The 16,173-nt window shown below is 35.8% G+C and overlaps 1 protein-coding gene across 10 annotated transcripts in view; it reads left to right on the plus strand.

The window, feature by feature from the left end:
• Positions 1–16,173, plus strand: part of LOC136828667 (ATP-binding cassette sub-family C member 5-like) — a 323,720-nt gene that overhangs the window by 88,858 nt on the left and 218,689 nt on the right. For all 10 annotated transcript variants that reach the window (XM_067086736.1, XM_067086729.1, XM_067086727.1 and 7 more), the window contains exon 11: positions 10,726–10,874. In XM_067086736.1, the coding sequence (XP_066942837.1) occupies positions 10,726–10,874 (149 nt within the window). The remainder of the gene's footprint in view (positions 1–10,725; positions 10,875–16,173) is intronic.

Consider the following 16,173-nt stretch of genomic DNA (forward strand, 5'->3'; position numbering starts at 1 on the left):
GCATATGTACATAACATTAAAGTAAATAATAATTAAAGAAAACATCCAACTCACAGGTTGGTCGGTGGAAGACTGCATTGGTGGTTAACAATGGTTGTTTTACATTTTACTCATTGCCTATGAAACGAGGAAATGAAACTCCCCAAGGATATTAAAGCAACTGAGCTACAGATGCTCCATCTATTGCTAAGTTTGTTTATTACTAATAGGAAACTACTGACAATATCCCCATACCAAGAAAAAACAAACTTCATATCAGTCATTTAAAGACAGCTTAACATATCAGCTCCAATATTATTGCCCTTTAATATATTGCACATGAAAGGAAGAAGGTTGCAGACTTCATGCCCATCTCAGTAACCTGTCATTCGTATTCTTTAGGTTCTTCAAATAGGTAATTGGTAAACGGTCTGTTTGAAGAACAGATTCTATCCCATAAAGATATTCCTTAAATCTTTGGATTCCCCATACCATGGCACAACACTCCTTTTCTATGGAAGAGTAATGTTCTCAGTTTGAGAGAATTTCTTACTGGCATAACAAACAGGTTTCCAGATACCCTCAGTCTCTTGTAACAGCACAGCACTCATTCTGTCATATGAAGCATCAGTTCTTAAGAAGAAAATCTTATTATTATCAAGCAAGATTAAAATGGGGTGATCAGAAAGACATTTCTTAAGTTCCTGAAAACTTTTACCCTGGTCATTTGACCATTGCAAAATATTCCTGCTTCCTTGCTTAAGAAAATCAGTCAAAGGAGCAGACACACTTGAAAAATTTGGGATAAACCTATTATAGAATCCTACAGTTCCCATAAATGACCTTAACTGCTTTTTGGTAGTAGGTGAGGGCATATTGATCATATCTTTAACCCTGTCATCCAAAGTACACAATACATTATTGCCCATTGAAAATCTTAAGTACTTCAAATTTTCAAATGCAAAAAAGCATTTACTTTGACCAACAGTTAATCCATGTTCCCTTAACCTGTCTAAAACAATCTGAATGTGTTTTAAATTACTAGAATATATAACTGTTATCAAAGTAACAACTATTATTAGAAAGACCTGCAAGTACTTTGCACATTAATTTGACAAAAGTTGCACAAGAAGTTTTAACCCAAAAGGCATTATCTTAAACTGCATTAAACAATATTTTGTAGGAAAAGCAGCTTATATTTCTTTGAATCTAAATCCTTTGGAACTTGCCAGTAGCCTTTACATAAATCAAGTTCAGTAAAAAAAGTACTTACTAGAAAATTCATGGAGGGACTCTTATACTTGGCATTGGTTCAGCATCAAATATGGGACTTGAGTTTAGCTCTCTCAAATCAATGTACAAACTCCATGAAGCACCACAGGTGAGCAATAAGGAGAGTTTGAATGTTCAGTTGTATACAAAGCCTTAATTTTATCAACTTCTTTGTTGAATGTTTCTACCAAGTTAATAGGTATTGGATAGTTCTTACACTGAAATGGAATATCTGAAGTCAAGTACATATGATGTTCTAGGTGTCTAGTAACACCTGGTTCATCACAAATTACATCTTTGAATGTGTCTAATAAACCCTGTAATTCAGATTTCTGCAATTCTGCAATATTGCGGTTTATGTGAATGGGACTAGGTTAAGTATCCCAAAATTCTATATCCCCACTGTCAGAACCATGTTAATGTGTTACACTTGCATTAATTAACTCACTTGAAAACAAGACATCCAAGGATTTAATTTTGATGGCGTCCTGAAGAACATTAATGTTTAATCATGTTAGCATGGTATGAATTGCTATGTTTTCCTACTTTCACAAAATAATCTGTTACATTATTGTGGCAGCCATTGATAACATATGGACCTTTCCATTGCATTAAAAACTTATTAGAATTGGTAGGAAGCATAACAAGAACTTCCCCTCCCTTATTCAACTTCCTGGGTTTAGCCTTGCTATTAAAGTACTCCTCTTACTTAATAGAACTTACCTCTGCATTTGATACAGTAACCTTTGCCATTTCTTGCAATTTTAAAGGGTCAGATAATATCGGAGCTAATATGTTAAGCCAGTGTCTTTAAGTGACTGATGTGAAGTATGTTTATTCTTGGTAAGGGGATATTGTCAGTAGTTTCCCATTAATAAACAAACTTAGCAATAGATGGAGCACCAGTAGCTTAGTCGCTTTAATATCCTTAGGGAGTTTCATTTCCTCTTGTTTTGTAGGCAATGATTGAAAATGTAACTCCCTTTGTTAACTACCAATGCAGCCCTCCACCGACCAACTTGTGAGTTCAATGTTTTCTTTCTTCCTCTCTCTCCTCCATCTCTTTTGCTCTCTCTTTTATCTCCCTCCAAGCAATTTCTAGCTTGAACTTCTTGTCCTTCTCTTTCTCAGCCCTATCCTTCTCCTTCTCAGCCCTTTCCTTCTTGGTTATCTCCTCTTTCCTTCTCTTGTCTTCTCTCTCAGATAACCTATCTTCCCTGTCGTGCATAATTTTCAGCTGTTCCTTAACAAATACCTGAGCCTCTTCAGCTGTTAAACCTGGCTGAATAGTCTTATCCAATAACACAGACATATCCATAGCTAATGACAGTAATTTATATCACGCCAAAAAATAAGGTTTTACTTGTTCTCAAGCCAGGAGAATATCAGAAATTATCGCTACACAAAAACATTCAGCTTAATCACAAGCAATTTCATCAAAACTAGACTTATGATTAACTATGAGTAGCCTGGGTACTAAGATTATCACCTGTCATTCATAATTTTTATACTACAGTATAAAAGTACTGTGAAATTATAACAATTAAGGAAATCATACTAGGTGTGTCCACCTTCAGACAAACCCGGAATATTAACATCCTACATAAAACATGATAAACAGGTATTATGAGAAAACAGGGTTGTTATTCATTCCTGCCTGAACACACACCTGTTCCTCACTTTAAATAACACTGAACCAAACTAAGAAAACTCTTGCAGAAAACTTATGGCATCCACCATTAAATCAATACTGAACACTACAAAACACCTCTCTCTTGATTAAAAGTAACTCCACTTCACTAATTTGAGTGAAAATGTAAAATTCACCTTACCTGAAGATGAATCAAAGTCTTACACAAGTCTTACACAAAACTGCCATCTCACCACTCCATTACAGTGATATTGCTCATATGACACCGTACATGAAAAAGAACTAGTCCTCATTGGACAGGTGGGTACCGTTCTCAGCTAGCACTCTGCTGGCCCCGCGTTCGATTCTCCAACCGACCAATGAAGAATTAGAGGAATTTATTTCTGGTGATAGAAATTAATTTCTCGCTATAATGTGGTTCGGATTCCACAATAAGCTGTAGGTCCCATTGCTAGATAACCCAATTGGTTCTTAGCCAAGTAAAATATATCTGATCCTTCAGGCCAGCCCTAGGAGAGCTGTTAATCAGCTCAGTGGTCTGGTTAAACTAAGGTATACTTAACTTAACCTCCTCTCTTCTTATTACATGGCCATAGTATCTCAAACGAGCTTCCCTAGCCTTCTCCTTTACATTACATATACCAGACATTCTTCTTATATCTTGACTCTCCCTCCCTTCCAGTAGTGATATTCCAGCAGTCCATCTCACCATCCTCATCTCGGTTCTTTCCCACAGTCCCTCCTCTTTCCTCTTAAATGCCCAGGTTTCTGCCCCATATAATAGTACGAGCCTGATATAAATCTTCATTTTGAGCTTTAATGACATTTCCTTGTCTAAAACAACTCCAGTTACTTCTCTCCATTTTGCCATGCTTCTTTCACTCTCTGTCTCACTGCTTTCTCAGTACCTCCCTCTCCTGTTATTATTGATCCCAAATAGTTAAACTCATTGTTCTGCTTTAGCACTGTACCATCTTCCACTTGAATGCTTACTACTTCATGTCCTCCTCTAGTATTAGTCATCAGCTCTGTCTTTCCAATGTTCACGTTAAATCCTTTCGTTTCTAGGGCTCCTTTCCGTGCTAAAAACCTTTCTTGCAGTTCTTCTTCTGTGTCTGCTATAATGACTAAATCGTCAGCACACAACAGATCCCACTGTTCATCGTCGTTCCTTAATTCTGATGTCAGTGTCTATAACAAAGAGGAACGAGAATGGACTCAGAGCTGATCCCTGATGGAGACCCACCTCCACAGGGAATGTCTCGTTCTCCCCATATTTTGTTTGTACAGTAGTTCTTGCACCCTCATACATCATCTTCACTAACCTTACCAACTTCTCTGGTACTTCTCTCTTTCTCAAACACCAATAGACTACTCTTCTGGGTACCCTGTCATACACCTTTTCAAGATCCACAAAACACAAGTAAACTTTCCTATTTCCTTCTAGATACTCCTCTTGGACTTGTCTTACTATAAACACAGCATCCATTGTGCACTTTCCTTTCACAGACCCAAACTGCTGCCCATGTATATCTATCAGCTCTCTCAACCTTCCTTCTACTGTAATGATATATGATAACATAAATATAAAAGAGAGAAAAAGAACTGAGAAGAGAACCAGTTATATATAGAGAGAGAGAGAAAATGGAATAATAATGAAACGAGACATAGAGAGAGAGAGAGATTGGAATACACGACACAGTCATAACACTTCCTGTTTTGCTATTCCCTCTCTCTCTCTGTTCATTTGCTTCCAATCTCTCTCTCTCTCTCTCTCTCTCTCTCTCTCTCTCTCTCTCTCTCTCTATATATATATATATATATATATATATATATATATATATATATATATATATATATATATATATATATATATATATATATATATATATATATATATATATATATATATAATCACTGGTTCTCTTCTCAGTTCTTTTTCTCTCTGTTATATTTACGTTATTCATATATCATTACACTACTGTTCTTTTTAGTATCTTGAATACATGCTCCAAAAGCTTTATTCCTCTGTAGTTCCCACAGTTTAACATGTCTCCTTTTTGTTTATACATTTTAATCATCCAACTATTGCTCCAGTCCCTTGGCATTTCCTCTACATCCCAGATCTTTTCCAGTAGTGTGTGCACCCACTCTTTGCCTAGATTTCCCAATGCTTTAATCATTTCTATTGCTACCTCTGACTTTCCTGCAGCTTTATTTACTTTTCCTTTCTTTATAGCATTCTCGACTTCACTCTGATGTTTGCTATTGGTCCTTCTACTGGAGGAACATTTTCCAGTTCTTCACACTCATTCTCATTGTTTAATAGTTGTGAAAAATAGTCTTTCCATCTTCTCCTGACCTTCTCTTCCTCAATTAAGATATTTCCATTTTCATCTTTAATAATTTCTACCTCTCCTACATCCTGCCTGTCTTTTCTTCTCGCTTCTGAAATTCAGCAGATTATCTTTTCTCCCTCAGGTGTTTCCATCTTCTCATACCATTCTCTCCTGGCTGCTCCCTTTGCAATCACTACCACTTTCTTTGTTTCCTTCTTTATCCATCTATACTCCTCTCTTGTTTGGTAGTTATCTTCTTTCCCCCCCCCTCTTCTGGCTATACTCTTTTCCTTCACAGCTGTTTGAACCTCTTGATTCCACCATCATGTTTCTTTTTCCTGTTGCTGTTTACCACTTGTCCTCCCACACACCTCTGCTGCTGCTGGCACCACAGTCTCTTTCATATCATCCCATATCTCCTCAGGCGATTCTGACGTTCCACTCACACGTCTCTCTTCTCTGGCTCTTTCCACTTTACTTCTGAACTCTCTTGTCTTCTCCCCCTTCAGCTTCCAAGTTTTAATCTTGCTATTCCTGGCTTGGGCTTTTCTTTTCCTTATTGCCACTACTGGTTTATGCTGTGCTACAACAGATTGATTTGGAATAACCTTGCAATTCGTAATGATTTTCTTGTCTTCCTTCCTAACCAAAACATAATCAATTTGTGTCTCATAACCTGTAATGAATATGGAACAGTAAATCAAGCAAAGTGAAAAAAATGGGACAGTGTATCTACATATACAAATACTCATTCAGTGGCTTTGGTGAACTTCCTGGAGTCTGTTTAGTTTCCTGTTTTTATGTACAGTACTGAGGTACATTATAGAAAGATGTGGCAGAATTCAAAAACACAAAAACAACACACAACACAGATACATAGAACATATAACCACACACAACACTCACCCTGATCCTCGGCTGCTGGGAGATGGATTAAGGTGTCCACGGTCGCCAACCAGCACACAAAACCACACAAACAAAACTGAAAACAGACTCTACACAACAAGGAAATATAAATAAAAAAAAGGAAATAGAACCATATACACACAATAAAATAGCACACCAACAAGAAAAACTAACAACTCTCGGAAAAACATACAAAAAACTGTCCAACACGAAACCACTGACCGGCACTAGCTCTGACTAAAGACTCCCCCAAAACCGAAATCTCCTTCACATTTTCACAGACAGACAGCGCCGTTAACAAACTCCAACTAACGACCCTTATCCCTCTTCCAACAACTGAAACACTCACTAACGACAATTACACACACACTCTCTCTCTCTCTCTCTCTCTCTCTCTCTCTCTCTCTCTCTCTCTCTCTCTCTCTCTCTCTCTCTCTCTCAAAACTTACGTTACTTTACAAAACCATCTCAAACGGCAAACTAAAACTCTCTCTCTCTCTCTCTCTCTCTCTCTCTCTCTCTCTCTCTCTCTCTCTCTCTCTCTCTCTCTCTCTCTCTCTCACAGAACGTTGGGAAATGCTAAGTAAAATTTCATTCATCCCTCTATAAAGAGAAAGAGAGAGAGAGAGACAGATAACAACAGCTGAGGTGTTTTCATCAAAGCCTAATACAGTAACACACACACTCCTTTGCTAATTTATTTATATTTTATACTACAGTATTTTCATTTATCTATTTACTGTATTTTCTATTTTTTTATTTTTATGAACCAAAAGATAAATACAATTGTGTGCATAGGGTACCTATGTACACATGCCCTTATTAATTCCGATAACTTTTAAGTAGTGTTCTTAAAATGAATTTGCATTGAATGTTCATTATCGAGAAATGCCAGATGTACTACAGATATAAACACATTGTGTTATAATGTAATGCACAAACACTGTGAATTACAAATTGAACAAATTTTATTTTCAGGTAGATTGTAGTAGGCTAGGCTTTCAAACAAGATTACCAAACTTATGGCTATGTAATAATTCATAATGATCTCTTATAATTAACAACCACTTACCAAAGAACTGACATAAATAACACCGTGTATAACTACACACATGAATCGGGAAACAGCTGTTTTGCGATTTTGAAGGATTTTACTTTAACCTAAAGTATGTTAGTTTACCTTTGTATACCCAGTTTACATTTATACAAAAACAAAAATAATAATTCCAGTAATACATTTGTTTCTTTTAGCAACTAAACAATCATTCTCCTAATTTTGTCACTAGTAAGGTTAATCAGCTGGGCATCTGGTCAGTTCATCGATGGCAATTCGTCGTTGGTCAATTCGTCGACGCCACAATTAAATCTGCCAGCCAATTCAATTCGCTGCTGACCAATTAGTCCCCAAGTCAATGCGTTGTTGGCCAAACAGTCAAGTTCAATGATTTATTTTCGCATTCTCATTCTGACCTTCATTAGCTACTAAAATTGTCTAATGACAATTTTGGTTCAAAACTAATTTTTAGAAACTTTGCTTCGAATATTGCATCTTTTTTTAGGAAAGGGAGGTAGTTACAATATAAATACAATAAAAAATGTGGAAATAATGTTTATTTTCAGTTAAATTTATAGTCAACGTACAAGATACTATAAAATGAAAAAAGTACTGTAGTTACAATAAAATTCTAAAAAAAAATTGGTTAAGCATTTAATTTCTAAAATTTAAGATTATGTGCGATTGCTTTCAAAAAGGTAATTTTTTGGTTGGGATCATATTTCTCCATGACATTTTTTATACGAAAGTTCATGTCTCTGTATTTTTTCTTTTGCCTTGGATCATCTCCTTGAATAAATTTCTGCAGTTTGGCACTAGCAAACCTTTCCTCACTTTTCAAAACATCTTTGAGCTTCTAAATATTTGGATGACTCATATTCACTGTCTTTTAGTGCACTGTGGTAAGCTTCTAAACTATTTGTAGTTCTAGCAATCCCCGACATGCATCCATCCCAAACATTCCAAATAGTTCATGGATATGGTGGTTCAAGACGTCGCCTCCTTTCTCCTCTTCCTCTAAGGGGTCCTATGTAATTATTCTCAAAATAGGAAACTACCGATTGTGGAATATCATCATCATCTACAAGTTCCTCGTAGCCATCGACAACACCATCTACCGGCAAGAAGGCAAGGGCAACAAAACAGCGCATTTTAAGACTAAAACTGTCATCTTGGTGATATCTGCTTTTCATTCCTTCTGAACGATATGCTTGTACACATTTTGCCCTAAATGAAACAAGCAGCATGATAAATTTGACGCAGGAAACGATTCAAGAAATCCATTATGGGCTGCTTTTTCAAAATCCATAGTCATGCAATCTGGGACTTCGTCCCTGCAGCAATTCACTTATTTTGGCAAAAAGTCTATTATATGTGTTTTGGCTTTTGTTTGATAGCACTGCGAACAATCGTGGTACACTTAAAGTATCAATCTGTACGTGCACTATATATAGTTGAAAAAATATACTAGAACAGCATTTAAATGTTCCGTCTGCCGCCCAATTCTTGTACACTTTTAAATGTCTCAGCGCTTCATCACTTGCAAATATCAGAATTCTGCTTGAATCTTCGATTCCACTATCATACTGTAAAAAAATTTCATTAGTGTCTAAGCAAGAATATTCACTTGGAATGGAGAACCCAACATTTGTTTGTGGGGTTATGGGATAATTAACATCTGCTTGCCTCCAACGCCTGATATACTTACCGAGTTGTTCCAACCGAGGAATTTGTGATAAAGCACATTTGTTTAACTTTTTCAACTTCACCAGCAATTATTGAGCGAGGTGCGCCACGAGATGAAATTGATTTTTCTTTAATATTTGAGACCGCAGTCCTCACATTTACCTCTGCGGCAGTTGAAGCATGATTGTGGATACCAACCTTCTTAATCTCTGAATAGTTTTCATCTGTATGAAGTCTCGCCTTGCATGCATGATTTTCACACCTCCAGTAGATCTTCAGTCTATCAGCGCTTTCCTTATTCTTAGTATATATATAATTCTCTTGATTCACCACTTTGTTTTTTCCTTTCTCAGACGTTAAAATCTTGCAGGTAGCCATGTTGTTGGATGGGTGTATTCTTTAGAAATAACTTGATCTAAGTAAAAACCTTTTGTTTTCAACTGTCCAAAACAGGAAAATAATAAGAAAAAAACAAACAACCTAGTGTCTTCATTGGAGAGAAAATGCCCAACGACGAGTTAACTTGGGGACAAATTGTTCTACGACGAATTGAATTGGCGACGAGTTGGCGGGGATGAATTGACTGGCGACGAATTGGCCGGGGACGAATTGACCTAGCGCCATCAGCTGATTCTGAGAATGTAAACATTAGTCATTAAAAATGGCGGACTGACGATTTTTTTTTTTTTTTTTTTTTTTTTGACATGTTACAATGATGAATAACATGATAATGAATACAGTATAAATGGAATCATTAAGTAACATATCAATTCATTACCATTATCTTTATCTCAAATACAACTGTAATAGCCTATTTGACTTAAGCAAATGGATTCTGTGAGTGTAAAACCTAGCCTAGGTCAATAGTTAACATGCACAGTTTGTATCTCGTGTATGGTAATAAAATATGGTAACAACTGATAAGAAAAATGCTGTATAAAAATACATTAATGGTCTCAAAACCATGGTAGGCTGTGCGAAACACAGATAGGCTACCTGCCTACCTCCTTTGTCTGTGCTGTGATTTGTGTGCATCTCACTTGTGTTGCAAGCCCTTGTGTCCAGTATGGTACAAAAATGATTAAGATATCTCTGTTTTTATTTTTAGTGACTTTTTAATAAAAGTAACATAAAATTTTTATTTACACTGAATTCTTACCCACAATATTGATATTTTGCTTTTGTGTTTCTGTTTTTAACATATGATATAATACAGCTCTTCAAGTTTAAAATGACACCAAACTCTGATATCATATCGCTTGTGTGTTGGTACCTTGAGAGATGTGTGTTCTGGGACAGATCCAGCTTGTAGTAAGCTGAATCCCTATAGGGTTAGTACAGTTGCTTAAGAATGGGCAAACCCAAGTCACTTGTAGATCGCTTTTATACATCAAAACAGCTTCTATAGAAAAAAATGACCAAATAAGGTACTCAGATCAGAAGAAGAAAAAATTCAGAAGCAAACTCTTAAATGAAATAAATTACTAGCCTAGCCTTAGAGTTGACAGACATGAACAGTGTGAAAAGAATGATAAAGGAGCGTTGATGTACAGGTATTTGTATAATGAACTTCCTATGCAGAAGTGTTATTTTGGTTGTATTTCACTATTCTCTGATTGAAGGTATTTCATATTTACATAACAGTATTGCATCCTCTGTGGTGTGAGCAATATTATGAAGAGACGCTTTAGATTAATCATACCATTTAGTAAAAGTGCATAATTATCATAGGACTTGTCAGAATTATCAACAAAAATGTATTTATGTTATGAGAGTAAGGACAGAAATCATGGTTTTGTTTATGGTACCTAATATTATCACTATTGATTTTTTTCCAGAAATAAGATCTCGAGAGAGAAGGTTGTTGGAAAAGTCAGCTTATGTTCAGAGCATTAGCTTAGCCATGGCACCTACTGTTCCTGTTCTTGCTGCCATTATTACCTTTTTAGCTCATATTGGGGCAGGCTATAACTTGACAGCAGCTCAGGTAAGAAACTATAGTTTGAGGTAACCTTGTTATTTCAGGGATCCCAAAATTTCTCATAAATCATGAGAGTCGTCTTTGAAACCTCTTGCTTTTCTCTTTTGTGCATTTCCAGAGCTTAATATATGACCTGATAAGTTTGTTAGAAGTCAGTAATTTATTTCTTTGATATGATGGCCAGTTTAGTAATGTTTTATAATGTGTAACCTAATACTTTCTTGATACTCAGGATGACAAGAAAGAGTTACAGGTTTATTCTTTATTGGTTTAAACACGATTGTAGTGCTCCAGGTTATTATTTTCTTAATGTAAACTCTTGTACTATATGCTTTTACAATAAAAATAGATTTTGATTGTGAACAAATGGTGTAAAACTTTGTTATTAATTTTTAGGAGTGTTTTTATAATCAGACATAACTCTCTCTCTCTCTCTCTCTCTCTCTCTCTCTCTCTCTCTCTCTCTTAGCTATTAGCTATTATATTTATTTAAGCCCCCTTCAAGTGTTTCCGTATGATGAATATTTTTCCGTACAGTATAGATTTAACAAATGGATGTGAGCTTTGAGGTAAGTAATAAATAATGTAAGGAAATTTTTTTTACATAGTACAGTCTTAGGCATTTATATTCACAAGTTTTGTAAACTTTGTAATGTAACAGTTTTCCATAACTTCTTTTCTTGTGAAATTACTGTAATAATGGAACATAAATTGGATTCAGCACAGCTTCAAAGTTCTTTGGTATTACTTTTGTAGTCCAATTTCTAGGGTGATGTTATAAACAAGCTGTAAGCACAAAAATGTGTTGAGAAAATAAATAAGTATGGTTTTAGGTAAACAGTAAAAAAATGATAAGGAAGACTACTAGACTGCACAGTGGTAGTACCGCTGTACTTCTGTGTTGACTAGCCAGACTTTATGGTGTGAGTAAGGGATGTAAAAGCAGAAATTTGTGATCTTGAAGGCCTTCATTTAAAATGTACTAATATATGGGAATTGGAGGCTCATTCACTTATTTGCAATTCTTCATATATAGACAATGTTTTTCTTAATTTTGCTCTTCTGTGGGTGAGATGTTTTCATGTATGAACAATATTTTTCTTTATTTTGCTATTCTGAGGGTTAGATGTTATGCATCACAGGGTCAGAATATGAGCAGATAAAATATCTACAATATGTGGTACTCCCCCTATTTTATGTTTTTCCAGAGTCTGCTCCCTGCATGTAGTCTTCAAAATTTACAATTGCAGTAACCCTTGAATATCCACATATACACAACTCAGTGTTATCCACAACCACCACACTACCTATATATATATATATATATATATATATATATATATATATATATATATATATATATATATATATATATATATATATATATATATATATATATATATATATGTGTATATATATACACACACACAGTCAACCTTGCTAAGATGGACTACAATGAGGGGGGGGCGGGTTCAGGGTGTCCGTCTAAGCCAATAGTCAGTTTAACCAGTGATACCTATATATATACCTATAAATATACTGTCATTATTTTTACAAAGAATATGAATAATAAACCAATGTAGAAACGTTTGAATTAAACCTCATAGTAAAAGATGAAAAATGAAGAATAAAACATGATAAAAACAATAGAATTCAGCCGCATGTGTAGATGCTTAGGCCGAGACATGAAGGCATAATTGTTAAGTAAAAAGAAGTTGAGTCTACAATGAAAAGTAAGATAATGAAATTTAGATTACAGGTACACATCCTTTTTCTAGAATCCTCAGGGCCAGATGTGTTTCAGTTTTGGAATATTTCAGATTTCGGAACTGTGGGTTAGTTAGTTATAAATGATTTGTTTAACCAGACCTCTGTCGGAACTGTGGGGTCAGGAGCATAATCAAACATCACTATTGCAGCAAAAACTTTTTTTTCTATATTTTTTCATTCAAGTTATTTATTCATTATAGTTTATTATTTTATATAAATATCAGTTAAATGAGTGTGAGATAATTAGATCATCAATAATAAAATAGTAGGACAATTAAGACCATATGTTCACTAACACATTTTCTTTTCAACAAAAACATTCTGTAAAACACAAAAATATACGTGATCAAATGATTGTAATTTGACTTGTGAATTTTAAATGCAAGTTACACCATAAAATACATTTCATCATGTCTGTCTTGTAGAGGGTTGTTGTTTATTGTTATTAAAGTCATCATCAGTTTGCAGTCGTACATAATAGTACGGTCCAGGAACAGGATTTGCAAGTGATGACTCTCATTACGATACACTGTGTGAGATTTTTCATACCACTATATTAAAGTTAAAATTATTAAATTCTTGTTTTCATGAAGAAATAATTATATAAAGCAAATTATTGAATAATTTTTGCCACCGGCAGTCAAATAATCACAATCATGGTAACGTTCAGACCTTGTGCTGCACACACAATTTGTGATTGAAATATGTCTGTAAATAGAACAGAAGTAGAGGCTGTCAATGACTAACAGATCACCATGGCAGCCAGTCAGGTTTTAGCTGTATTCTGAGAAAAAACGTTTTAATCACTTGAAGCTGACGATGATGTAACGATGACATAAGTGCATGTGTTTTAAATACAGTACGTAGTTTTTAATAGTGTATGTATTTTACTGATTACTGTACATAAAGAATAGAACGAATTCTTTCTCATTACTTTGGGTGCAGAATTGTTGGTTCAGAGATTCTTCAGCAACAAAATATTTTTTTTTTTGCTTCGGTAACACTCTTAAATCGTGGATGAACATTACGTATTTTAAGTCTGCTGACCTCCTTCAGTGTCCGTCTTATCCGATATCTGTCGTGCCAGTGACCCTGGCACCTAACGATACCTGTGCCCAACACACAAGTTCCCTACTCGCGAACAATTGTCTTTATACAATACCAGTCAAACCGTTCCAATGTCGAGTCTTCACTTTCACTTTGTTTCACTTTGTTTGGTTTTATGTACAGCCATCCACAGGGATAACTTCCTCTCTGGCAGGCCCTTGTACATTTTCAAAATAAGGGCTTCTTATATTTTATAATTGTCTTTCAGTGTTTTCTCATCAGTATCGTAGCTCCAGCAGAATAGGAGAGTCTTAAGTTCTTTTTTAAATATGCTTTCTTCTTGTAGTAAATTGCATAGAAGATTATTAGTCAAAGCCATGATCCGTATTATTTTTCACCTTTGACACATATTCTTTATACTGTACAGTATACTGTGCACTTATTGCCATCATATGTTTTGTGTTTAGTATCACTAAGGTCTTTCTTTACACAATTTTTACATTTGAAGATGTTGCTATAACATTCATTTGATTGGTGATTTTCACCACATCTTGGGCAAGCTTGGTCATTTCTACAATTTGTTGTGCTGTGACCAAATTCCTGACTTTTATAGCATTGATAGGGCATGTAACAGTCGCATACTTTGCAACAGCTATACAGTGTACACAATTTGTCACCTCTGTCATAGATAGCCTTTCGTATTTGTGGTGTGCGTTTGATGACATAGTGTTTATATTTGTCATTTTTGGCTATCATTTCCTTTACAATTTTCAGGTTGTCATTTTCAAAAATGAGGCTACCTATCCATGGATTTTTCTTTACAGTGTAACCGACAATGTCATCTTCACCCTTTGGGACATAGACTACTTTTATTTTTGGTTTAAGGTTACCCTTCTCATTTACTGATATATTGCTGATTTTCTGAATCTCTGTTTTTGTACTTTTCTAAGTTTTTCCTGACTGGAAATCTTACAAATAAGTGTCCATCTCTTGTTGTTTTAACCTGTTCAACTGGCGCCATTATTTTACTCATAATTTGTCTCTTTTCATTTGCTGCTGTGTTCTCTTCATTTGTAGACTTGATCAGAAGCACTTTTTTTTGTCTTTAGTGATTCAGCATAAGTTTAATCCAAGTTTGTCATGGTCTTTACATCTTTATCAACATTGTCAATTTTGTTTTGGATTTCATCTTTGTTGATCACTGCATCACTAGTTTTCTGAGCCGAATCCTTAATCAACTTTGTTAATATCTCTGTGTTTTCTTTTATTTCTTCAAGTTCATCTTCAATGAGTTTTTTGTGTGTTCTTTGTTCAGGCCTCTTGCAGTTATTACTGATGTACAATATGTTATCACTACGAAGTTTGGGTGTGTGTCTGACCTCGATACCAGAACATTCATAATGGAACCATACGTCACACATTTCACAGTAAGTTCCTTCATCATCAACTTCCCCAGAGCAATGTCCGCAGGTTGCTGACTCTCTCGATTTGGGTTGAGTCATCCTTCTCCAGTAGTTTATTTAGTGTTCCATCTGTACGTGCTGATTAGATAATTATGAGATAATGTTCGTATGATAGTTTGATCTTCCCTTTACTTGATTTAATTTCTACAGTATTTATTTTCTCTTTTTCCTTCCACTTCTTCGTATTCACTTTGAACATCGCGCAAGTCAGGCACTTTTCACAGAGCACTTCACAGACACAACCTACCCGTACAAAAGCTACTGTACAATCTGTCAGTGCAGCCTTCTCTGATGAGGAAATTAATGCTGCATATACAAAATGCAAAGACCTCATACCAGAAACGATTCTCCAGGAGCGACCGATGAAAAGCTTATCCTCTTAAGAAAATATAATAATCACTGAGTGGCTCTGGACCTGCTCAGTTGAAATCTACACCGATGACCCTTACAATCTGCCTCCAAAGGGGCCTGCTGATCTAAGCCTACCTGTGGTGTACCATACGGCAGAAAATGCCTTTCTAAAAGTAAAAACCCTCTCAGAAAAAACTGACAGATCCTCAGAAAAAATTGAGGAAGCACAAGACAAATTTTCACAAATCTGGGACGTGATCAAAGGATTACAGGAATCGTTCGACAGTCTTAAAACTGTGGAAACAAATAACAACCTTTCACAGGTCTGGGATGCGATCAGAGGAGTGCAGGAATCAGACAGTCACACAGCAAGCCACCAGACTCCTTTGAATGGGGCATCTATTATTTCCTAGCCGCCCAACAACACGAGAGAAGTGAGGGTGCGACGCAAAGTCGAGATGGCCATTACCCTCCCATGAGGGAACTGCTCTCTCTCTCCCTCGGATGAAGCACTCGCATCACCTATAGACCTATCGGAGAGGACCGATGAACCCCCAGCCTCCTCTCCCTCCCCACTGCCCCTTGTGGAAGATGACCTTCAGTGACGATCACCAGCCCTCGTGAGTCTTCCAACCTTATCTCTACCCCCCAACCCCCGGTTGTGGATGAAGATG

This window comes from Macrobrachium rosenbergii, chromosome 43, assembly GCF_040412425.1.
Source record: "Macrobrachium rosenbergii isolate ZJJX-2024 chromosome 43, ASM4041242v1, whole genome shotgun sequence".
NCBI lineage: Eukaryota > Metazoa > Arthropoda > Malacostraca > Decapoda > Palaemonidae > Macrobrachium > Macrobrachium rosenbergii.